General features: G+C 39.2%; 1 protein-coding gene across 1 annotated transcript in view; it reads left to right on the top strand.

The window, feature by feature from the left end:
* oca2 (oculocutaneous albinism II) overlaps positions 1-26,501 on the top strand; it is a 95,858-nt gene that overhangs the window by 43,775 nt on the left and 25,582 nt on the right. Inside the window, exons 14-17 of the mRNA XM_062998153.1 lie at positions 5,259-5,391; positions 15,792-15,939; positions 16,576-16,633; positions 16,894-17,002. Of these exons, the coding sequence (XP_062854223.1) occupies positions 5,259-5,391; positions 15,792-15,939; positions 16,576-16,633; positions 16,894-17,002 (448 nt within the window). The remainder of the gene's footprint in view (positions 1-5,258; positions 5,392-15,791; positions 15,940-16,575; positions 16,634-16,893; positions 17,003-26,501) is intronic.

Raw genomic sequence — 26,501 nt, 5'->3', positions numbered from 1 at the left:
CTCTCCACCACTTCATCTAACTCACTCAAGGAATCTTTTTTCTCCTTTATCTCACAACCCACTTGTGGGGCGTATGCACTGATGACATTCATCAGCACTCCATCACTTTCAAGCTTCACACTCATCTCGCTATCAGACGCTCTTTTCCCCTCCACTACATTCTTGATGTTCTCTCCCTTCAAGATTACACCTACCCATTTTCATAACAGTGCAACTTGATCAGTACAATAGTTTAATTATACGAGAGGATTTATAGATCGTTCTAGTTAGAGGTCAGTCTGTTACGAGGAGAAGTCCGATTTCTTACTGGCTCTTGCAATATTCTGATTATTGTGTGCATGTGACTGTTTACTGGACACTTCATAAACTGGGTTTGTTTGTTTGTTTATTATGATTGTACCGTCATGTTTTACACTTTGGTTACATTCATGACAGGAATGGTAGTTCATCAGTTTACAAGGTTATATCGAACACAGTCATGTCAATTTACTCACTCACTCACTTTCTTAACCGCTTATCCAGTTAGGGTCATGGTGGGGGGGGGGGGGGGTGCTGAAGCCTATCCCAGCTTTTCAATGGGCGCAAGGCACACAGTAACACCCTGGACGGGGCGCCAGTTCATCACAGGGCAGACACACATACACACACCCATTTACCTATAGGGCAATCCAGTGTCTCCAGTTAACCTGCCTGCATGTTTTTGGACTGTGGGAGAAAACCGGGGCACCTGGAGGAAACCCACACGGGCACGAGGAGAACATGCAAACTCCACACAGAAAGCCCAAACTGGGTTTGCATGGCTATGCAGTCACATACCATGTAGAAGCCTACATTTTGGCTTAGGTAGAGTAAAGCATACTACTGTTGGAATTTAAAGTACTGTGTGTATGGTTGTTTGTTTATGGTTTGGACTTGTCATTGTAGCTACAGTGTGAACAAATCTTAATGCTTAAGCATACAGTGCCATTCTATATTTTTGTGGCAACAGTTTGGAAAAGTTATCTTTAATATAGTAACATTTTATTGTGCTAAAATGAGTTGCTGAATTTGGTGGGAAAGAACTTTTCTGGCCAGGACTAAGCCTTGACAGTAAACTCAATCCAGTCCCCATAGTGATGTTTTAAAATCTAGTAGAAAGGCTGTTTCTAGCAGCCACATCATCCATGTAAGGTGTACACATACTTTTGGCCAGGAATGAAATTTATGAATCATTTTGATTTCAGGTGAGTGCACAGATGATAACACATGAACCAAAAACATTTTGTTTCATTTCTATAATAACCGGTCATTTAGTCTAAAAGTCAAAATAACCTGAACATTGTTACAAAATGCCTGTTTATAAATGTTAATCATGACTAACCATAGTGTATACCATGGACATAATGTTATGTCTGCCTGTTAGAGTAAAAATATAAAATTGTCATGTTGACCGGAACACTTTAGTACATTTACACTGCCAAAATAAAATATGAGGGTGGCTGAAAGAACAACTACATCATATGAATAAAAAATATCCTGACACTAAAATAATCAAATTACAATTCAACACACAGCTGCACAGATGATATTACATTACTGTCAATCAATACCACATCTCAGCTCTATAAGAAGACTAACACATAGTGGGTGCATAAATTACAGGTAACAGAAAGTAGGATATTAAATAATAATTTAATAATGTCATATGTTTTGAATGTTTAAATACCAGCAAACAAATGCTGTATGAGACAATTATCCAGAAGCAGGTGCACACTATGGTGCAAACGCTCTTTTCTGATAGTTTTCACACATTCCAGAATGATTATACTCCAATACATATTGTGATTTACAACCCCAAATCAGAAAAAGTTGGGACAGCATGGAAAATGCCAATAATAAAAAAACGCAGAGTTTATTACATTTACTTTGACTTTTATTTGATTGCAGACAGGATGAACCCGAGCTATTTCATGTTTGATCTTGTCAGCTGTATTTCATTGATTAATAAACATCCAGTCCTGCATTTCAAGCCTGCAACACATTACCACAGAAGTTTGGACAGTAAAAACAGTTACTTTACTGTTTTTTTTTCAAAGGAATGTTGCCATTCCTTTTCACCACACTTAAAAGACGTTTTGGCAGAGAGGAGACCAAGTGATTTAGTGTTTCAGCTTTTATTTTGTCCCATTCTTCCAGCAAACACGTCTTAAGATGTGCAACAGTACGGGGTCGTCGTTGTAGCATTTTTCGTTTCAAAATTCTCTATTGGGGACTGGTCAGGACTGCAGACAGGCCAGTCCAGTACCCGTACCCTCTTCTTCTGCAGCCATGCCTTTGTAATGTGTGCAGCATGTGGTTTTGCATCGTCTTGTTGAAAAATGCGTGAACGTCACTGGAAAAGACGACGTCTTGAAGGCAGCACATGTTGCTCTAAGATCTCAATGTACTTTTCTGCATTAATGCTGCCATCACAGAAGTGTAAATGACCTTTGCCAAGGGCACTGACACGCCCCCATACCATGACAGACCCTGGCTTTTGGACTTGTTGCTGATAACAGCCTGGATGGTCCTTTTCTTCTTTGGTCCGGAGCACAAAAAAGACCTGGAATGCTGATTCATCTGACCACAATACACGTTTCCACTGTGTCATGGTCCATCTTAGATGCCTCCGAGCCCAGAGAAGTTGACGCTGCTTCTGGACATGGTTAACATAAGGCTTCTTTTTGGCACAGTAAAGTTTTAAGTGGCATTTGTGCATGTAACTCTGTATCGTAGTGCTTGACAAAGGTTTGCCAAAGTAATCCCTCACCCATGTGGTTATATCTGCTATTGTTGAGTGGCGGTTTTTGATGCAGTGCCGTCTGAGGGATCAAAGATCACAGGCGTTCAGCTTCAGCTTGCGCCTTTGGCCTTTACGCACTGAAATTCCTCCTGATTCCTTGAATGGTTTAACGGTATTATGCACTGTAGAGGGAGAAATATGCAAATCCCTTTCAATCTTTCTTTGAGGTTCATTGTTTTTAAACATTTCAATACTTTTCTCATGTATTTGTTGACAAACTGGAGATCCTCTGATCATCTTTGTTCATCAGAGACTCCTTTCCTGGATGCTGCTTCTGTACCAAACCATGATTACAATCACCTGTTGACAAGTTGAGCAGACAAAACATGAAATATCTTGGGTTCAAACTGTCTGCAATCAAATAAAAGTCAAAGTAAATGTAAGGAACACTGCATTTAAATTTTATTAGCACTTTCCATACTGTCCCAACTTTTTTCTGATTTGGGGTTGTATATAAAATGAATTGCCTCCCATGGTCTACCAGTCAAACCTTTCTAATTTTCTTCTTAAATGCTTACTCCCCATGTCTCCTTAGGAAAAGAAATCAAATGAATTATAAGAGTTTTAGTCATTACTTATTGTTTGTCATTTCTTTTCCTTTATCATTCTTCTGCTCCTCTGGGTAATTTTGTTTCCCCCATAGAGGTCAGTACACACCATTTTTTTTTACTTTTTCTCCTCGATTTTCAGCCAGATGTTTGTTGCACTCTTGACCTAGACTCAGTATGGTTTTAAGGTCCTGGAATCTGTAAAGTTGCTGTAAAGTTGTTTTGTTGCTTTAGGCTTACGTATTTAAGGTTTTAAGGACATGGAATCTGTAAAGTTGCTTTCCAAATGGCCCATGTGGAAAAAAAAATAGATGAATGAAACTAATACCAAGTTCACACTACACGACTGGATCTCTTGCACTCGGGAGTCTTTTCAGTCGTTGTGTATTTCACACTACACGACTGATCGGCGATAGAGGGGTTTCACACTACATGACTGATCAGCGATAGAGGGGTTTCACACTACATGACTGATCAGCGATCGGGGGTTTCACACTACACCATCTACAATCAGGAGGAATCGCAGATGAGTCTGGTCTCCCAAACTACGATTTGTTACAAAAACACACACGAGAAGTGACGAGGGGTTTAGTGATACGACGTCCAAAAATGCATGTCAACAATAAGCGAGCGATCAAAGTTGTTTGTGCACTGATGTGCAGCGTAAAAGCAAAGAGGAAAAATAAATGAATCTGAGTTTATTTGGCTATGCGACCAGCAGGGATCATCTGTTCTGTAGTGAGAATGCATTTTGCAATGCAAAGGTTTTGTCGGGAACGATAAGGTCAGAAATACTGTAAAACATGCGAGTGCCAATGTATTCGACGTATTCGGCTGTAGTTCGACGCAGCACTCATTGCCAGTTGGTCGACTGACCCAGATATTTAGCATGCTAGATATTTTTCTTCAGCTGCTCGGATCGAGCTGTTGAACAGTTCACACATAGCCATCGAGAGCCGAGTTTCGATCCCCGAGCGAACGCCGAGTTGCCTCTGAGCTGCCACATCTAGCGGCGACCAGTCAGTGGGTGAAAATCAGGGCAAAAATCGTGTAGTGTGAACTAGCATAAAGCTTCAGCACAATCCATCAAAAACATTCTCATAACATTTTCCTTTCAAAAACTTTACAGCTACAGTTATACTCTATATTATATTTGCAAATGTTCTTAAGGCATATGCCAAACATTTCTTTGTCAGACAAATGGTAAAGCATGATGCATCTTCTCAGAAAATGGGGTAACATAGGATTTTGTGTGGCTGCGTGGCCATAGAAACCAAATCCTTCTCATTATAAAATTTTTTTGTGTTGATGTTTCTTCCAGAGGTGGTTATGAGTGTTGGTGGTTATGAACTGAGTACAGGTTTTTTTTTATTATCATGTAATGCACTTTAGTGCTTGGGCTCAGACAGGCATGTCTGAAAGGAAAGAAATTCTTTGTTAAAATGTTATTCTATGACATTCTATTTCAGTGGGAGTGTCAAATTTACTAAAAATGTCTACATTTACATCTTCCATTTGGAGCATTCAGCAGATGCTGTTATTCAAAGCGACTTACAATTGTGATCGCATATGAATCAAGCGATTGAGGGTTAAAAGCCTTGCTCAGGGGCCCAACTGTGGCAATGTAGTAACTTGGGCTTGAAGCTGGGACCTTTCGTCAAACAGTCCAGTATTTTAACCACTGATGTACCACTGTCCTTCTGATGTGTTGAAAGCCTATGTGTATGCATCATTTTATAGGAAATGCTTGTACTTCAGTTGTGATATATTCAGTTTGTCTTTGTTTTTAATTAGTTTTTTTTTACAGCAACACTTTGCCATAGGAAATGCGAGTTTTTTTTCACTTAATCTTATCACTCAATCCCCTCTCAATTCCTGTTTCTCTTCAGGGGCTTGATTTTGCTGGATTTACAGGCTACATGTTTCTGGGAATCTCTCTGGTGCTGCTGACCTCCTTTCCATTTCTAAGAATGCTCTACTGGAACAAAAAACTCTACAATAAAGAGTCGAGTGAGATTGTGGGTGAGTGTAGGAGTCTCACTTTACTTTGAAGAGTTTAATAATTGAATTTGTCATTTATAATAAGTACAGTACTTTTTATGTGCATATTCAATTTGTGGAATATGTTTCATTTGGCTAGTTCATGTTTTAATCGAGGTTAGACTGCTCATTTTCTCTGACTTAATATAAAAATGCTGATTATATTTTTTGCTAAAATTGTGTTTGTTAAAGGTCATCTGAACACAGATTCATGTCTTAAATATACACATGATAAATCATTTCCAGTTGAGGATCAGGTGGGAGTGTGTCTCTGTTTGACATGTAATAACGTCTTTTTTCATTCCTTTTGAACGTCTGGTCAGAGCATCATCGTCTGACTGAGATACAAGTTAAACTCTAAACAGATGTGACTAACCATCATTACCTCATAAGTATACTATTAGTTTAACATCTGTCCCTCTTCTATCATGCGTATGTTCTTATTGTAGGCGCATGAAGGGCTCTCCCTAATGTTAACTAGAAATTATTTCCCTATTATTGCCCCTCGGTTCTCAGAAATATGGCCATTATACTTATCAGTTGACCATGTCCTTCTGAGTGTGATGCTGCTATATTAAATCCATAAATCCTGTCGTGTCTGACCTCCCACTGGAACAGGGCTATTGTGTCCTAAACGCACGATCAAATACGTTACCCAAAGTAAGGACAAAACATTTTTCTTTAACCTTAAAAGCATTTTACCAATGTGGTTGTAATCAAGATGCTTTTTATGAAGACTGTTCATAGTTATTTACTTACTTACATTTTTACATGCAGTACAAAAATACAAATGAAAAAAATAAAAATAAAAAATAAAAAATGTATGTGTTGCAGCCAGATTTTAGTTTTAAATTAGATTTCCAAAAGCGTCCCAAGTTGCAAATATGAGCTCTGCCCTCAAATCTGAAAATGTGTTTATAGAATTTATTTAAAATACACCCCAACTATATTTAAAAATAAACCCTAATCATGTGCAGTTCATAAATCAGACAAATATTAAACAATATGCAGGTAATAACAAAGCATTCCATTGTTTTAGTTAAAGCCCTGTTCTGTGTACCATATACACCGATCAGCCATAACATTAAAACCACCTCCTTGTTTCTACACTCACTGTCCATTTTATCAGCTCCACTTACCATATAGAAGCACTTTGTAGTTCTACAATTACTGACTGTAGTCAATCTTTTTCTCTCCATGCTTTGTGGGGTTACCCTTTCATGCTGTTCTTCAATGATCAGGACTCTCCCAGGACCACTACAGAGCAGGTATTATTTAGGTGGTGGATCATTCTCAGCATTGCAGTGACACTGACATGGTGGTGGTGTGTTAGTGTGTGTTGTGCTGGTATGAGTGTATAAGACACAGCAGTGCTGATGAAGTTTTTAAACACCTTACTGTCACTGGACTGAGAATAGTCCACCAACCAAAAACATCCAGCCAACGGTGCCTCATGGGCAGCGACCTGTGACCACTGATGAAGGTCTAGAACAGGGGTGAAGAGAAGGGGCCAAACATTGAAAACATGGTCTATGTCGCGGGCCAAACAAAATGAACATTTATTCAACAATTTAAAACTCTTAAACAGAAATGTGAATTTCTGCAACAGACTACAATTGCTTCTCAAATAAAATATCATGAAATTAAAAAATACAAATTTAAATAATTGTGTTTTTCATTAACAATACCTTCCAGCAAATGACAATATTTCAAATATGAACAAGCTGATGAAAAATGCAAATCTTTCACATATACACATATGTCTTTTGAATGTATGAAAAGTGCAAAAAATGTAAACCAACCAAAAACCATACAGGATATTTAATCTCTCTCATGCTATTTTGTCCAAGCCAGATGCTTGGCATCTTTTTTTGGCTGCAAGTTTATCGGCGAAATGCACAGTTTCACTTTCACTGAGCACCGTTGAGTGTGTCGTTATTGCAACAGGGAGGCAGGGCTGGTAATGTTGCAGTGCTTTGTGGGATTTGTAGTATAAGTGGCGTGAGTACGATTTACTGGCGGGCTATTAATAATAGACATATGAAACTATCTTGACCAACTCAAACAGCAGCAATAGACGAGCGATCGTTTCTGACTTTACATCTACAAGGTGAAACAACTAGGTAGGAGTGTCTAATAGACTGGACAGTGAGTGGACACAGTATTAAAAAACTCCAGCAGCGCTGCTGTGTCTGATCCACTCATACCAGCACAACACACACTAACACACCACCACCATGTCAGTGTTACTGCAGTGCTGACAATGATCCACCACCTAAATAATATATACTCTGTGGTGGTCCTGACCATTTAAGAACAGGGTGAAAGTAGGCTAAAAAGGTATGTAGAGAGATAGATGGAATACAGTCAGTAATTTTAGAACTACAAAGTGCTTCTATATGGTAAGTGGAGCTGATAAAATGGACAGTGAGTGTAGAAACAAGGAGGTGGTTTTAATGTTATGGCTGATCAGTGTAATTTTGAATACAATTTAACATCAAAGCTTTGTGTGCTTTGAGGCTTGACCTTTTAAAAGAAGTGCATTATTCATAAGCTTCTCATTAATGCACATTAATTGGCCCTGTATTTATCACCTGAATGGGTTTATTGCATTTGTATTATAATTAGAAAAACAAAAATGCATTATTTTATTTCTAAACACTAACTGAAACACTGTCTTGGTGTGGTTTGCATGATGATCAAAGCTGTCAATAATTTAGAAATTAGATTGCAATCTTCATCATAAATATGTAAGACATTCTGAAATGGAAAAATAATTCCTACCAGTATTGGGTAGCTTTATCTTGTTTGCTTAGCCCAGTTTAGACAAGAAAGAGTCTCAGTATACATGAACATGATTTAATCTGTCATTTTTACTAGCTTATCTATAAGGAATGGGAATTAAGTTTGTTTTATTAGTAATGTGGTGGTAACATCATAAACTTTCTTGTAAATGAGTGCATTTATTTTCTTAACAAACATCAAATACCTTATATCCATGGCGCCCAGGTGGCACAGCGGGATATTCCACTAGCACACCAACGTCAAGATTCTGAACTCATTGGTTAGAAACTCGTCGTTGCCACCGGTTGGCTGGACGCCATCTAGCGGGCATAATTGGCAGTGCCTGCACCACACACGTCTCTGCTAGGGCGGGATGACCGGACTATGTGGGTGGGGTCTTCAAACGCTGGAGGCGTGAGCAGCAATATACCCACTTTTTTTTTTTTTTTTTTTTTTTTACTTTTTTTTTAATTATCTATTTTTTCCCACTTTTTTCCCCCAACTTTTATCCCCATTCTAATCGTGTCCAATTACCCTGAATGTGTCCTCTATACTGATTCAACCCTTTTTTGCCGCTGACTGAGGACGCCACGCAACTGACTTGCGCCCCCTCTGGCACGCAGTCAGTACAGCCTGCATTTTTCACCTGCACGAGCCGAGTTCATACACCGAGAGACACTGCGCACGGAGGGTCACACCCCCCTCAATGTTATTCCTCAGCCCTGTGCAGGCGCAGTCAGTCAACCAGCAGGGGCCGCAGTTGTACCAGTTATGAGGACCTATGCTCCCCTAAGCCCCTGAACAACAGCCAAACGTTGTTCATACTGCCGCCCAACCCAGTCGGAAAGGTAGAGCTGAGTTTCGATACGATGCATCTAGAAACCCAACTCTGGTGAGCTAGCGTACTTTACCGTTGCGCCACCTGAGCGACGCAATATACCCACCTTGACTGCAATCAGGGATCCCCCAGCAGCGGAAGACAAACTGACTACACTAAATTGGAAGAAAATAGGAGAAAATGCAAAAATAAAATAGAAAAAAAAATACTGTATATCCATAATGTTTTGTATTAGTGCTGTTTGGTTTACATTTTTGGCATTTAGCAGTTGCTTTTATCCAAAGTGACTTACAATTATGACTGAACATAATTTTAAGCAATTTAGGGTTAAGGGCCTTGCTCAGGGGCCCAACAGTGGCAACTTGATGGTGGTGGAAAAGTGGATTGGCAGGTAGTCGTTCCGGGGTGTAAACAAGGAGGTGTGAGTTCTCGCTTTAAACTGGTGACCTGTCCAGGTATTATTGCTGCCTTGTACTCACTGTTTTCAGGTTGTACCAGACTTAGATAGAAAGGTAAAAGCATATGTTTTTGTGCACTGTTTTCAGTTCATTTTGATTTAACTTTTTTCATTTTACAAATCTAGGTTCTGTCCTTCTGGAATCAGTATTCAACAGCCAATAACATGGTGTTGTATTTTTATTAATTAAATAATTCGTTTATTCAGTCATTTGTTTATATTTAGTAACTGCTTAAAGCTGGGTCATGGGTCATGGTGGATTCACCTATCCTGAAAACAGTGGTTGAAAGCTGTGAATACACCCTTGACAGGGCATCTGTTTTTCAGAGGGTGACACAACCTTGCTAATTAATTTACTCACCCAATCTACTTAGTTCAGGGTAAACCCACAAAGATAGAACATATCAATCTCAAACTCACAAACCTACTTTGAATGGAAAAATAACCACCAGGATGTTGTGATCTTGGTTTATGGGCATCTTACTGTACATCTCATTACATAACACACTAAAATACAAACTTGTTTTTTTCAGTAATTTATCTTCCACCCAAAGCAGACGGTCAGTGGAGTCTTATAACTTTCATTCCTATAACTTTGTGTAGTAAAGCTCTTTTTCTTTAAAATGTCACCATTGATTTTAAACCTGTGGGGCTGATCTGATTCAGTATCTCCCCATTTAAAACCCCATTTTCCTCTGCTCTTATCTGAACCCTTAGGCTAACTTAAATCAACTCAGGTGTGTGCAGTTGCCATCAGCTTTAGTAAATGATTGTTTATTTATAAAATGCATTTGGTTCGTGTTGCAGTTAAACAGTATGCAGTAATACACAATGATTTTAAAAGGTCAAACTTAGAAAATGTTTCTCTTAAAAAATAAAAGATAAAAAAAGTTTGTGACCATCGTTTTAGAGGTAAAACCTTTTTTTTCTCCGAACTCTTCTTGTATGAATTGCTTCTAAATAATGATAGACTTATTTTTTATTATGATTTATAGTACTTGACCATCCAGACAGATTTTCTCTTTGCATAAAAAGACAGGTTGTTTTTTCCTCCAGACCTTGGCAAAGAATCCACTAGTTCATGTAGTTCAGCAAGACTTTTTAATAGTCATGCTGTAACAGGGAACGTTTTCCCCAAACTGTTCTGGCACAGTCTGGATAATTTATTTTATGTAACTGTTTTATAATTGGTGTGAATAAAACACCTTAACTATATATACACCAATCAGCCTTCTTGTTTCTACACTCACTGTCCATTATATCAGCTCCACTTACCATATAGAAGCACTCTATAGTTCTACAATTACTGACTGTAGTCCATCTGTTTCTCTGCATGCTTTGTTAGCCCCCTTTCTTGCTGTTCTTCAATGGTCAGGACCCCCACAGGACCACCACAGAGCAGGTATTATCTGAGTGGTGGATCATTCTCAGCACTGCTGTGACTGACATGGTGGTGGTGTGTTAGTGTGTGTTGTGCTGGTATGAGTGGATAAGACACAGCAGCGCAGCTGGAGTTTTTAAACACCTCACTGTCACTGCTGGACTGAGAATAGTCCACCAACCAAAAATATCCAGCCAACAGCGCCCCGTGGGCAGCATCCTGTGAGCAATGATGAAGGTCTAGAAGATGACCAACTCAAACAGCAGAAAAAGATGAGCGATCATCTCTGACTTTACATCTACAAGGTGCACCAGCACAACACACACTAACACACCACCACCACGTCAGTGTCACTGCAGTGCTGAGAATGATCCACCACCCAGATAATACCTGCTCTGTGGTGGTCCTGTGGGGGTCCTGACCATTGAAGAACAGGGTGAAAGCAGGCTAAAAAGGTATGTAGAAAAACAGATGGACTACAGTCAGTAATTGTATTTTTGATTTAGTAATCAAGTAATTGATTCTTGATTAATGTTTATACATTTAACAGATGCTTTTATTCAAGGTGGCTTAAAGTTGGATAGGATACAATCCAAGCAAATAAGGGTTATGGGTGTTGCTTAAGAGCTTAACAGTGGCAATACATAATCCCTAAATTTTCAGTGGATAGTCATGTACCTTTAGTACTGAGCCATCATTAATTTTAAGCTTCTGCTTTGTAATTCTTGGCTGTATTGTATTAAGTCGTGTACGTTCTTCACTTATTTGTCTGACTGGGCAGACATTTTCAGCTAAAACATCACAGAAATGACCAACATTTTTATCCTTCTACCAAACCCATGAACAAAATGTCGGATTATGCTTTGAGGCCTCTATATCAAATGACATTTCCAACAGCAGAAATTTAAATCCCACAGCTTGGGCTCATCTCCAAAATCAAACCAGACACTAGCCTAGTAAGCACCTGTCCCTCCAAAAGACATTTCATCCTGGATGTACTTCCTCGATCATCTTTCTCCAATCTCACTTCACACCTGAGCCCCCTCAGCACAGCTAAGAGAATTACAATAGAACGAACATAACAGCCTATCCATATAATAGTTCCTTTCCAATAAGCCTCTTATGGCAGTCATATATGCTTTCTGAATACAGATCTGCTGGATTTCATAGTGGGGGTCTTAACATCAATATTCAGCAATACAAGTCTCCACTGCAGGAATACTATTTCTGTTCTATGGCTTTCTCAGACTCAATGCATTGTGGTCGCCAGAACGATTAAAATCAATTAGTTTTAGCCATCGTTTCTGTAATATGAAATTAAATACATGTACATTTTAATGTTCGCTAGAAATCTTCCACTCCGAATTCTATCATTAAAAGCCTGCTGATTTGCACTCAACATGAGAGTGGGTTATAGGCAGTAATTAGAAATTGTCCTCAAGGCTAGCTTGTTTTGATAACTGGTGAGAAAATGAGTTGAAGAGCTCTCTTTTATACACTTTTCTTGCAGAGAAAATTTGAAGATCTTTAAGTGTTTGATGCTCTGGAGTGGATTGGCACCCTGAACAGAAAAATTAGTGGGTGTCTTGATGCTTTTACTGAGACATTCGCTAATAATGAAATCAGGTGTTGCAGCTACACCCACATGTTAAGAGGTGTTTAATATCAGAGATAGAAAGTGAAACATAATATTTTAACTTATACATCGATCAGCCATAACATTAAAACCACCTCCCTGTTTCTGCAGTCACTGTCCATTTTATCAGCTCCACTTACCATATAGAAGCACTTTGTAGTTCTACAATTACTGACTGTAGTCCATCTGTTTTTCTGCATACTTTGTTAGCCCCCTTTCATGCAGTTCTTCCATGGTCAGGACTCTCCCAGGACCACCACAGAGTAGGTATTATTTAGGTGGTGGATCATTCTCAGCACTGCAGTGTCAATGACATGGTGGTGGTGTGTTAGTGTGTGTTGTGCTGGTATGAGTGGATCAGACACAGCTGCGCTGCTGGAGATTTTAAATACCGTGTCCACTCACTGTCTACTCTATTAGACACTTCTACCTAGTTGGTCCACCTTGTAGATGTAAAGTCAGAGATGATCGCACATCTATTGCTGCTGTTTGAGTTGGTCATCTTCTAGACCTTCATCAGTGGTCACAGGACACTGCCAAGGGTGCTGTTGGCTGGATATTTTTGGTTGGTGGACTATTCTGTCCAGCAGTGACAGTGATATGTTTAAAAACTCCAGCAGCGCTGCTGTGTCTTATCCACTCGTACCAGCACAACACACACTAACACACCACCACCATGTCATTGTCACTGCAGTGCTGATAATGATCCACCACCCAAATAATACCTGCTCTGTGGTGGTCCTGGGAGAGTCCTGACCATTGAAGAACAGCATGAAACTACAAAGTGCTTCTATATGAACAGTGAGTGTAGAAACAAGTAGGTGGTTTTAATGTTATGGCTGATCAGTGTATATATGCATACATACAAATTTTTTTATTTATTTTCATTTCAATCTGAATCCTTAACCAAGGATAATTTAGCATCATCTTACTTGAAAGTCCAATTTAACCTCTCGAGGGATAACATTCCCTTTAGAATGCCTTAGCATTCCTGTGAATCCAGTCCAAACTAGCAGCTCCTGCAGCAGAAAAACATCCCCACATTATCACTGACCCACCTTCATGTGTGATCGTGGGGGGAGTATTAATCTTGTCATAAGTGTTGCCTTTGTTGTGCCAGACAAACCGCTGATCCATGTGGCCAAACAGTTCCAGTTTTAAATGATCACTTTATAAACTGGTCCCAGAACTCTGCAGGCCTATACAAATACCTTCTGGCATGTTCCAGTCGTCCCTCCTGTCCTTCTGGGTCTTGAACTACCAAAATGGCCAAAATAAGATTACAGAGTTCAGGGCAAACCCTGACAAACTAAGGCAACCTTACAAGGCTGTATATTAGACACACAGAGTCCAGTGATTCTGAACAACAGGAGGTGCGGGTCTCACCAATCAATTTTCTGTTCCTCCAGGTTGTTGATGACTCCAGCAAAGAAAGATCATCATATTACATGCTGCTGGCTACTCGATGCCAGTCCAATCTTAAATATATAAAGCCAAAAGGCCCTGCAGTGCTAAATCCCCTGGTACCAACCAACCTGCTTTACCTTAGCTGTCAGAAAGACGAGGCTTATTTTATTCCTCAGGCTTCCATCAGAATAGTTTTTTTTATAACTGAACACTTTGCTTTTTTGTTTCAATCAAGTCTTATGAACAGTGCCTAGCAACCTTGCAGAGAAGTGAAGTGAGGTAAATGGGCTTGAAATACATGTCAAATATCAGGGTTCTATTTTCTCTTGCCTGTGCTTTTGTAAGTACAATTTCCTTCACTGCCTTTATCCAGTCTGAATGCTGTCAATCACTGGCATCAGCGGGCAATAATAGGTCTGCTGAGAGGGCCCAGTCATGCTAATGATTGGAAGTAAAGAATGGGCCTTGCTTCTTGTATCTACGAGGGTTCTTCAAAAAGTTTCTGCACTTTTTTAAAAACTCTATTTATTAAGAATTTCAAAAACAAATGACATCACTTTTCTACACAGTCACCTTCCGATCCATTTTTTCCAGCGTTGTACCAACTTTTAATGCAAAAATCAGCAAAAAATGGTTTTGGTAGAGTGTGTAGCCACTGATGCACCACTGCTTTCACATCATCATCACATGAAAATCTTCTTCCCCTTAAAGCTTCTTTGAGTGTCCAAAAAAAATGGAAATCAGATGGCGCTCAATCCGGACTATAAGCTCTCTCTCAGTCTTTCAGACACAACCATTTACTACTCCTCCCACCCTCACCGTTTCCAACCAAAATATAAAAGTGCAGAAACTTTTTGAAGATCCCTCGTACATTGTCAGTCCAGCTGGTCCCTGCTTACTTCAGAAACAGACAACTGTTACTTTTTTATTTGCATGAAACAAGCTTGTTACATCTCTTGGTGCATGCTCAATAATCCAGGTACACAAATCCACAAAGTTGAATCAGTTCATCTGGATACAAGTTTGTTGTAGAGATACGTTTCATCACGCATTCAAGTGACTTCTTCAGTCTGAGCTGGTGGTGAATAACGACCGATCACCGCTTATTGCATAACAATGAAACCTGTGATCAGGTCCATATGCAAATCACAATGACCATTAATTACAATGGCCATGTGTGCCTTTCACATATGATTGGGGTATAGCTCCTTTTACGGCATTGTAAGATGGTGAGAGATGTACTCTCAATCGGTTTACACTCACCTGCAAGCCAGCGGCCACTCATTTAATGATGACGATGTGCAGATCCTTGACAAGGAGGAACGCTGGTTTGAACAGGGAGTCAAAGAGGCCATCTATGTGAAGAGGGAACGACCATCCCTGAACAGAGGGGGAGCCTGAGAGTACATCTCTCACCATCTTACAACGCCGTAATAGGAGCTATAACCCAATCATATGTGAAAGGCACACATGGCCATTGTAATGAATGGTCATTGTGATTTGCATATGGAACTGATCACCGGGTTTCATTGTTATCGGTCGTTAAGCTCAGACTGAAAAAGTTACTTGGATAAGTGACGAAACGTATCTCTACAACAAATGTGTCAAGATGAACTGATTCAACTTTGTGGAAGCTTGTTACATATTCACAAATACACAGTTGGATGAATAAATGAAAAACTGTATTATGTTTACCATAGGATCAGGAAAGTAAACATTATCTTTCAGGTAGGACAGTTTCAAAACCCCTTGGAGTCATTTATACCTCTCATGTGCTTTAAATTTGTGTTATAACTACTGAAAACTACCGGTTTCAGGCATGGATGCAAGTCCACATGCTCTTTGTTTATTTTGTGGTTTATTTTGCACTCATCTACAGAACTGAAGCATGAGATTCTAGTGTGGAGACAGACGGCACAACGCATCAACCCAGCCAGCCGAGAGGAGACTGCTGTCAAGTGTCTACTCATGCAGAAGGTGCTTAACCTGGAAAGCCTCCTGCGCAAGACGCTCCATACTTTCCAAAGGTATTGCATCACACCTGTAGACATAAAATTGTATAATATTTACTTTCAGCTGTTTGAAATATTTTTAGAACATTGCATCCAATCAAATGTTCTCCCTGTGCCTGCCTGGGTTGTCTCCAGTTCCTGTGGTATTTCTAGTTTACTTGCCTTGTGATGGATTGTTGTTCTGTCCAGGGTGTATTCCTGCCCTGTGCTTAGTGTTTCTGGGTGATACCTGACCTGCCACAAGTACTGAAAATCAATGAATTAATTAATGCAAAAATAATTTATATAGCTAATTAGAACTAAATAATTAATAATATCTGCAGCACAGGGCAATAGCATTACTACTAGTTAAGAAGCTGGTTGGGTGATATAACTTCTTTTAAAATCACATTGCTTGTGTGAAGTTAAGTTAAGTTGTGTGTTTTTAGTAGGTGGCTTTAATTAGTTAGCTATGTTGTTTATGTTCTTAATGTACACAATATTCACTGATCAGCCATGACATTAAAACCACCTTGTTTCTACACTCACTGTGGTGGTTTTAATGTTATGGCTAATCAGTGTATACATATTTATAAGTAAAATAATTATTATTTAATATCATGAAAAGTAATGACAGTTCTGTGTTATTCTAAATGTTGTTTTTATTTTCAGGCAAATTTCACAGGAAGACAAAAACTGGGAAAACAACATTCTAGAGCTCCAGAAAAAGGTTTTTATTTTATTTTTTATTTTTATTTTTAAATAAAAGTGATTATGAAGTTCTCCTGCCCACACAGTCCCCACACTCATGCTCACTACACACTTCCTTTACTAACCCTATTTGACAGTTCTGAGGATACTGTTATAGTAAAAAATAGCACTTATTTCAATCAATATGTCTCAGCTACAGCTTAAAGAACATAAATGGTGTAAGATGGTCCAGCATGTCTTACTTTTTCATGATGATTTTGTTTTTTTATCTGTTCATAGCACAAAATCACAGACAAAGTCTTACTGGTAAAGTGTGTGTCCGTGCTGAGCATCGTCATCGTCATGTTCTTCTTAAATTCCTTTGTTCCTGGGATTCATCTGGAGCTAGGTGAGAAAAAGACACATTATTATGTAATTATGAACTGCCGTTTCCTCTTTTCCTTTTATGTTACATGAAAATTGGATGTAAACACAGGAAACAAAGCATCATGGGTATAGACTTTTCTGCTTTCGGGCATGACAAAGTTTGAAAGGTACCATTTTTACAGCATCTAGGAGGAAGCCTACACAATTGCTCTGTTCCTGTTGTTCCTTGTAACATGGCACAGTGCTTTAAAATGAAGGGTTATGTTAATGGTGTGAGCATTTATGAGCAAAGGAGCTAATTTGTGCATATTTTAAGCCATCTGATGACAATGTAATTATTTGCAGCTGGGCCTAAATCAGAACCAAGGTCTGTAAAGAAAACAATGAATTGCCATAAAAAGAGGGCTGCTTTAACAAAAAAGATTTGCTTTATGTTTGTTCCTGTCAAAGTTGGATTTCTTTGTTGATCAGATTTGCTTAATGTCCTAGTGACTCTGCATCAAGGACCTGAACCATGCCAGGTTACTTAGGATACTGAGAATATGCCTTAGTCCGAATCGCCCATTTCTACAACTTAGGCAAGCTGTAGCCTAGTGGTTAAGGTACTGGACTAGTAATCAGAAGGTCGCTGGTTCAAGTTCCACTACTGCCAGGTTGCAGCTGTTGGGTCCTTGAGCAAGGCCCTTAACCCTCAGTTGCTCAGACTGTATATTACAACTGCAATGTAAGTCGCTTTGGATAAAGGCGTCTGCTAAATGCCGAAAATGTAAATGTAAGCTGCACAGTGGTACGCTGTGGATTGTGCACAATAGCAGGATACTGAGTTTGTTTTTAAACATCTTCTCCAGGCACCATCTGTGTTTTTTGGCAAACATGCCACAGTTTTTTGGCATGTCTTTCCTGGGTGCACATCTGGGTTTTCTTTGGTTACTCTGGTTTCCTCTCACCTCTCAAAACATACTGAATATGGACTGACAGACAGATATCATATCACTGACAGACAGACTGATAGCAGGTAGTTTTTTTTAACTTTATATTATTAGCACTGAATGGAGGAGATGCTTAAAAGTCTGGATTGACAGGACAGAAAAAAGAAATGAAACTTGAATGAAGCCATTTTGGTGTACTAATGTAAAACTGCTATAAAAACGACCAAATGCCGCTCAGGTGACGCGGCGGTGAAAACACGCTAGCACACCAGAGCTGACATTTCGAACTCGTCGGTTCGAAACTCAGCTCTGCCATCTGGCTGGGCAGCTACATGAACAATGATTGGCTTGTCGTTCATACAGGGTGGGAAGCCGGATAGGGACCTCATTACGACCTCTGCTGGCTGGTTGATGGCGCCTGCGCAAAGTCGAGGAATAATGCGTTGATCAGGGTGTGACTCTCCGTACACAAAGCTGATGTGCAGGTGAAAAGATGCAGTCGGCTACTGCACCCGTGTCGGAGGGGGTGTGTGACAGTCTCGCTCTCCTCGATCAGCAGTGGAGATCAGCATCAGAAGAGAGGAAGAGTAATGTACTCGGGTAATTGGTTATGACTAGATTGGGAGGAAAATTGTGGAAAAATACAGAAAACAAAAAAAATAGTTATAAACAATATTAGCCATGACTATGCTGTTACAGAGTCTTAGTCTTTTTAAACAAGAAGTTCACTGGTCAGCAGTGCATATTAGAAAAATTAATATGGATTTATTTGTAAGACACAGAAAAACACAACTGTTGAAACAGCCAAATCAAAGCAAGAAAGTATTGGAATGTTTTATTTGCATTTCTCTTGCCATTCACATTATAGGCACATCCCAATGAGCAACTTAACAGCTCTTGTTTTAAAACCGGTGGTTTATTCAGAGACCAGTGTTGTATAAAGAACACAATCTGCTGCAGTTTTTTGCCTCTCAACAAACTAAGCTGAGGACAGAAACACTCTCTGGACAGGATGCTAATCCATCACAGTCTGACATATGCTCACACAGAAATTGACTCGCTCACACCTAGGGGCAGTGGGAGGAAGCTAAAATACCCAAAAATAGTGAGGTGAAGATCGAATCTGGGATCTTAGGAACCATGTTGCTGTGTGTCATTACTGTATCTAAATGCAGAATGCTGTTTTTATTTGATGCATTAAAATGTATATATATATATACACAAACACACACACACACACACACACATATATATATATATATGTGTGTGTGTGTGTGTGTGTGTGTGTTTGTGTGTATGTATAATGCTGAATTTTGTTTTGTTATTCTGAAACTACAATGTAATGTATATATGACAAAGAAAGGCTTTGTATTTTATTCTAAATAAAAGGCAGGCTGTTTTTTGCTACATTTAAACATCATATTGCAGATCTTGCCAGTGACAATAATGAAGAAAAGTTATTATATTTCGTTTTTAAATCTAGCTGTCAACATATTCAGTGAAGCCAAATTAAACACCACTTATTAATTATGTTAATAATTATAAAGTTTCTTTTTTTTAGAAACACCAAAGTTACAATTTATCATCTGTGCTACAGAACAAGAAGAACATTAATTTAACTGTGCTTAATGTTAAAAGAACATTTCAGCCTTCAGCATGCTGGATGAGACAGGGAGTATAGGCTTAGTCTTATTCTTTCTAGATCAGGGTTTTTTCAAACTTTTTTTTCAAGCAACCCACATTTTGTCCATTATTTTTACCATGACCAAGGCAATACAAATAATGCATCAAAACGAAACACAAAACAAAATATACTTAATGAATAAAAATGGTGCCAGTCTGGTCCCACTGTGGTTTACAAGATGTAACTGTCACAAATTCAGCCCCTCTGTTCCTTGGATCACTCCTGGAGAGTGCCTATGTGCTTAGTGAGCATTGTTAGTCTTGCATGTAAAGCTAGACAAGCTAAAAAAAAAAGCCACGTTTCACTTAAGACCCCTTTTTATTCTACATGTGGTCCCGGGTATTGAACGCTGGTCTGAACAAAATGTCAAGTTTGTGAGTTTGAATCTCAGCTCAACGGCCAGCCAGGAGTTTAAGAGAGTTTTTTCTTGCCACTGTTGCTCTTCTCTCGTTCAACAGGGTTTTTTGGCCTGTCGGCCCTGGATTCTGTAAAGTTGCTTTGAGACAATGTCTATTGTAAAAAGCGCTATACAAATACATTTGACTTGACTTTCCGGGAGCACTCTCAGTCTCCAGCCAACACCCCTTTTGTAATTGGTCTACAGATAATTAGCCACAGCTAAAAGGATTTAGGAAAGCAGCAGGAAACAGTGGTTGGAGACTATTTTGGATTTGTTTGAATTAACACTGTTGGTTTGGTTTGCTATGCAATACTTTGCTTTTGATTTAGCCCTGTTTAGCTCTGTTTAGTTTTGTTTGTTAGCTCTGTGTGTTAGCCTGTATCTTAGTTCTGTCTGTTAGTTCCTGTTAGCCCCTGTCTGTTTGTCCTGTCTGCTTGTTACTGTTCATGCCTTGTTTAGTTTTGTTCCTGTTTGTCTTAATCTAGTTATTGTTGAGCTTAGGGTTTAGTATAGCTTAGCATCGTTCATGTGTGTTTAGTTTAGGTTAGCATAGGTCTTGTTAGTTTGTCTTGTCTACTGTAGTTCCAACCATTGTGTTACCTTGTTGTGTCTTATCATTAAACTTTAGTTAATACATCTCTGCAAGTGTGTCCGCCCCCTCTTGTCCTGTCATAGCCCAAATAGCGTTACAATAACGTAAAGCCACACATTTTGTGTTTATGTGCCTGTTAAAATTTATTTAATCATTATTATTTTTCTCTGTGACCCATTTTTTGGCTTGGGACCCACCAAAGGGTCACAACCCAGGGTTTGAAAAACCATTCTGTAGAGCAGCAGAGAATGAGACTAAGCCGTTACTCCAGCTTTAAGATAAATAAGTTATAAGGCCATGTTTACAGTTCACCTGAAGGCTTAGAATGTTACACTTGTTTTTTTCTGTAATTAATGAGTCTCTACACAGCAGCTACAGCTTTTCACTGGGCTTTTAATTGAGGTGCATTATTAATTTGTCTAATTTTCTGCTGTTCTTTATTACATTGGTTTAAGCCAGATTAATCTAGCCAGTAATCTAGAGTTGGCTACCATGGGTGATAAAAGCAGTGCACAATTAAAGCAGAAGCTTTGGAAACATGCACTACTGTGGGTGTGTCAGTTTTATATGTTATTCTTATGATTTTGACTTGTCTACACTTTATTTTTTGGTGTGTCCCAATACTTTTGCACATGTAGTATGTTTAGCCCAATAAACCAATAATAGTTGATTCAGGGAACATGTGAATTAAGTTTTCTGTTCTTTTTTTTATTTGAACATGGCTGATAAACATGTAAGCCATAAAGTCAGTATGATATGAGTTTTCAGCTAAACTGGATTGAGACTGCAATCTTGAGAACTTGAAGTGATTTCAATAATATGATAACAATATAAATCTAAATGATTTATTCATAATAAATTGCATTTATTGTACTCTTCTCATTTTAGGGATGCATCTCTACTTCATTGTGAGATTGTATTCATTTGAATCTATTGGTTGCACCCCCTGAATGCTCTTTTTATGTCTTTTAGGCCTCTCTTTGATCCTATCTCTACCCCTGCTCTCATCAGGAGCTTAATAATTTCCCAATGGCAATCAGCCCTAATCACGTGTTTAATTAAATTTTGCGGAAGGCAGAAGCATATTTAGACATTCTCCCTCCTAAGAATTGATGGGAAATTGGGATCATTTGTTGCTGGCATTGGTTTTAATCCCAGTGTGTGTGTGTGAGTAAAAAACTGGGAGGCTTGTGTAATGACTCTTTGATTAGAGTGACCGAGCTTGACCAGACACATTATCTGTGTGTCTGATAGTTGAGGCCTCTGACTCGTTGCTATTATTGGAGAATTAAGCATTTGGGTCCTGGAGGCATTGTGAGATGAAATCACATAACTATGGAGGTCTGTATGGAGGTTTTAAGGTTCTGGTTTTATTACTGTATCAGTCACTAGCAAGACATTGTTGGAATGAGGTGGAAGTGACAAATAGATAAACTAGCTATGTATTCATGTATTAATCCATGAGATTTGGATAGGAACTGTTATTTTTCTTTAATTGATTAAACAATACTGTCTGACAGTTTTATCCTAATTTACAAAAGTTTTACATAAAAAAGGACCAGTAAGATGAGTCATATTTTTTTCCTCTTTCCGATTTCCCCCCCAATTTTCTCCCCTAATCTAGTTGTATCCAATTACCCTGGTTGTGTTATACTTCACCTCTACCAATACAACCCTCCACTGCTGAGGAGCTTTGCACCTGACACATGCCCCCTCCGACACGTGTGCAGTACCGACTGCCTCTTTTCCTATGCAGGTCAGCCTTGTGCACGGAGAGCCACACTCTGATCAGCATTATTCCCCACCTCTGTGCAGGCGCCATCAATCAGCCAGGTCATAATTGCACCAGTTATGAGGAACCCTGGTCTGGCTTTCCCATCCCTGAACAACAGCCAATCGTTGTTCATGTGGCCGCCCAGACCAGCCGGATGGCAGAGCTTAGATTCGATATGATGTATTCGAGATTTCAGCTCTGGTGTGCTAGCGTATTTTACCGCTGCCCAACCTCTTCAGACAGCCATTCAAGTGTGCTGTCGTTTAATAACTTATATAACACAAGCCTAATGGCATTTTGAAAGGGGAGAGAAAACAACACCCAAACTGTAAGCTACACTTACATTTTATCTTTATTAGGATTTTATTGTCATGTTTTACATTTTGGTTACATTCGTGACAGAAACGGTAGTTATTCGGTACACAAGATTCATCAGTTCACAAGTTTAATGTCAAACACAGTCATGGACAATTTTGTCTCCACCTGGGTATCAAACCCAGGACCTTCTTGCTGTGAGGCAACAGTGCTACCCACTGAGCCATGGAATTTAAAAACCATGAAAAAAGTCACACCTTTAAATCAATAGTTTGGTTTCAATAACATTAATAATAACTCAGGAATTCAAGTATCCAAGTTGTGTTGCAATTACAGTGACTACTCAGGAACTGACACAAAAACTAAGAGAGGAGATAATTTCATTGCAATAAAAGGGTTTAGAAATCTTCAAGGACTAACAAGACCTTGTAGATTCCTAAAGCCTGAAGATTTGTCCACTGGCCATAGCAATCTCATCCGGACAGCAAAGAAAAAGACTTACAGGACGACTTGATGAATGCTTGAACAAAAATGTCAGTGGCAACCATAAGTAAATCATTTAACAACCGTCTAACCTTAATGAGCTGAAAGCTTTTGTACAAGAAAAATGACCAAAGATTTCAAAGTGAAGTGTCAGACGCTTGTTAGCACTTACCAGAATTATTCATTAGAGGTCAAGGCAAAAGGATGTTCCACCAAGTACTGAGACTGTAGGGTGAATGACAGTGCTCATGACTGTTTTAATAAATACAGTTTCTCTTTCTACTGAGAATTCTTGTTCTATATTTTCACTTAATTCTATACATATCATAATACCTTATAAGGTGAGGGGGTTGAATATTTCCAGTTGTAATAGATCTGTAATTATACGTTACATCTGTAATAATTAAATTTACATAAAAAATATTCACATTTCTTGTTAGACTTCATTATTAACAGGGTGGCATGGTGGCTAAGTGGGTAGCAGTGTCGCTTCACAGCAAGAAGGTCCTGGATTCGATCCCCAGGAGGGGTGGTCAGAGTCCTTTCTGTGTGGAGTTTGCATGTTCTTCCCGTGTCTGTGTGGGTTTCCTCCGGGATCTCTGGTTTCCTCCCACAGTCCAAAAACATGCAAGTGAGGTGAACTGGAGATACTAAATTGTCCATGACTTGTGAATTGACGAATCTTGTGTACTAAGTAACTACCGTTCTTGTCATGAATGTAACCAAGTGTGTAAAACATGACGTTAAAATCCTAATAAAACAAACAAATCATTATTAACAAGCTACTTACTTAATCACTGCTTATCTACCGTTATGCCAAGTTCACACTACATGACTTTCCAAGTCGTCGGGACGATGTACAGTTCACACTACACAACCGGATCTCTTGTAATCGGGAGTCTTTCAAGTCGGTGTGGCTTTCACACTACACAACTGATCATTGATAGGGGTTTCACACTACACCATCTATCACCAACTGGATTCGCAGGTGAGCTTCTCTGGTCTCCCAAACTACGTTCTGTCACGAAAACAAACGCAAGAAGTGGCGAGGGGTTTAATGATACCACATCCAAAAATGCACGTCAACCTGTAGCGAGTTATCAAAGTTTGTGCGCTGATGTGCAGCGTTAAATCAAGGAGAAAAAATAAATGAATCTGAGTGGATTTGGCTACATGAACAGCATGGATTGTTCTATAGTGAGTTGGAGGTTAATAAATATTTTTTGCAATGCGGTGTTGATGTTATGTTTTGTAGAGAACGATAAGGTCAGAAATACTGTAAAACTTGTGTGTGTGCCGATGTATTCTGATATAAACTATATTATGCCCCTGTCCCACCTTTTTACAATGCCTCTCCTGCGTTTCCCCAAACACTGTATCTTGCGTTCTCACTGGCTGTTTGACATAGCACTCATTGCCAGTTGGGCGACTCAGATCCAGATATTTGACATGCTAGATTTCTCTCTTCGGTCACCGAGCGGCTCGCTCGAGTTGTTGAGTAGTTCACGCATAGCGATTGAGAGCCGAGTTTTGATCGCCGAGCGAACGCCAAGTTGCTCCCGAGACGGCAAATCTAGCACTGACCAGTCGGCGAGCGAAAATCGTGTAGTGTGAACTAGGCATTAGTGCAGTGTTATGTTTTGTAACAACATAATGTTCTTCACACATGTACAGACAATATTTTTGTCAGAATTTAAATTCACAGATTAACATACCACTTTCAAAGCAGAGTAATATCCTGGTAGCTGTTGTACAGCTATTTCTAATGAAGGACTTTTGTACTGGCTATTACTGCTGCTGAGGTCCTGCTGTGCCCAGCTGGCCTGAACAGGTAAAATGGTTCAGAGAACAGACGCATAATGCACTTTCCTGCTGACATTTGACCATTTAGTGGTGCTCATTAAATGAACCAACTCTGCATCCAATGCCATGATTCAGGAAAAAATAGAAACAGTTGATTGAATTCTGTATGTCAGAGGATTGGAGACTGTTTAAAACAAATTTAAGTGTAATTAATTGTTGGGTCAGTAGCTAAAATGCAAATGAAAGCAGAGAGCAGTAATCTGTAAACTTATTTACAGGCATTTAATTAAAAACAGTTAAATACTGTAACTAATAGTTTTGCCCTTATTTATTTAATTAATTAAACATACACATTTTTGATTTAATGTCTTTAATACATTTAAAAGTACAGGAGTGTGAGAAACTTTCCAGCAGTACATGGGTGAATACATAACAAAGGATGCTACACAATTCCATTATGTTTTCTCACTACTGATGCTGATCTCCACTTCTGATTGAGGTGAGCGAGACTGTCACACGCTCCCTCAGACACACTGCAGTAGCCGATTGCATTTTTTCACCTGCAAGAGGTGAGTTCATATGCGGATTAGCTTTGTGTATGGAAAGCCACGCCCTAATCCTCATTTACATTTACATTTTCGGCATTTAGCAGACGCTCTTATTCAGAGCGACTTACAGAAGTGCTTCCATAGTAAACATTTCATTACTCTAGTTTAAGTAAAACAACTGTCCAAGAACACAAATCTGCTAAAACCTGTTAGAACCAAAGTGTTCTGAAAAAGAGCGTAAGTAAGTACATGTCAGCTTAAGTGCTTAGTAAAGAGGTGATGAAGGTTTTTAATCATCTTTTGAAGACAGTGAGAGAATCAGATGTTCGGACAGAGGAAGTTTGTTCCACCACTTGGGTGCCAGTACAGAGAAGAGCCTTGATGCTTGTCTTCCTCGAGTCCTGGGTGGAGGATCAAGTCGAGCGAGACTAGTGGCTCGGAGGTTGCGTGGTACAAAGCGGGGTTTGATTAGACCACAAAGGTAGCTTGGGGCTGGTCCATTTTTGGCTTTGTAGGCGAGCATCAGTGTTTTAAACTGAATGCGTGCAGCTATAGGAAGCCAGTGAAGAGAACGCAGCAGTGGGGTGATGTGGCAGTGTTCACCCTCTATGAACAACAAGTCAATCGTTGTTCATATAGCTGCCCAGCCTGCCGGATGGCAGAGCTGAGTTTCGAACCGACGAGTTTGAAATGTCAGCTCAGGTCTGCTAGCGTGTTTTACCGCTGCGCCACCTGAGCGGCCTTCATACAGATTTTTTTACAAACTTTGCAAACCATGTTTATATGGACCTCACTTTGTTTGCATTGGTACATATGATACTGGATTAGTAAAAAGAAGTATTTCCTTTTTCCCCCGAATTGTTGTGTGTATGTCCACATTGAAATGGCAAATGTTCAATTAAAATAAAATTTAAAGTAAATAAAAAAGTTTTAAAACTTTACAGCAGTAATGGGTGAAAACAAAGGATGCTATAATGATTGGGTGTAAAAAGA

The sequence above is a fragment of the Trichomycterus rosablanca genome, chromosome 6 (genome assembly GCF_030014385.1).
Source record: "Trichomycterus rosablanca isolate fTriRos1 chromosome 6, fTriRos1.hap1, whole genome shotgun sequence".
Lineage (NCBI taxonomy): Eukaryota > Metazoa > Chordata > Actinopteri > Siluriformes > Trichomycteridae > Trichomycterus > Trichomycterus rosablanca.
This window is presented reverse-complemented; position numbering and strand designations above follow the sequence as displayed.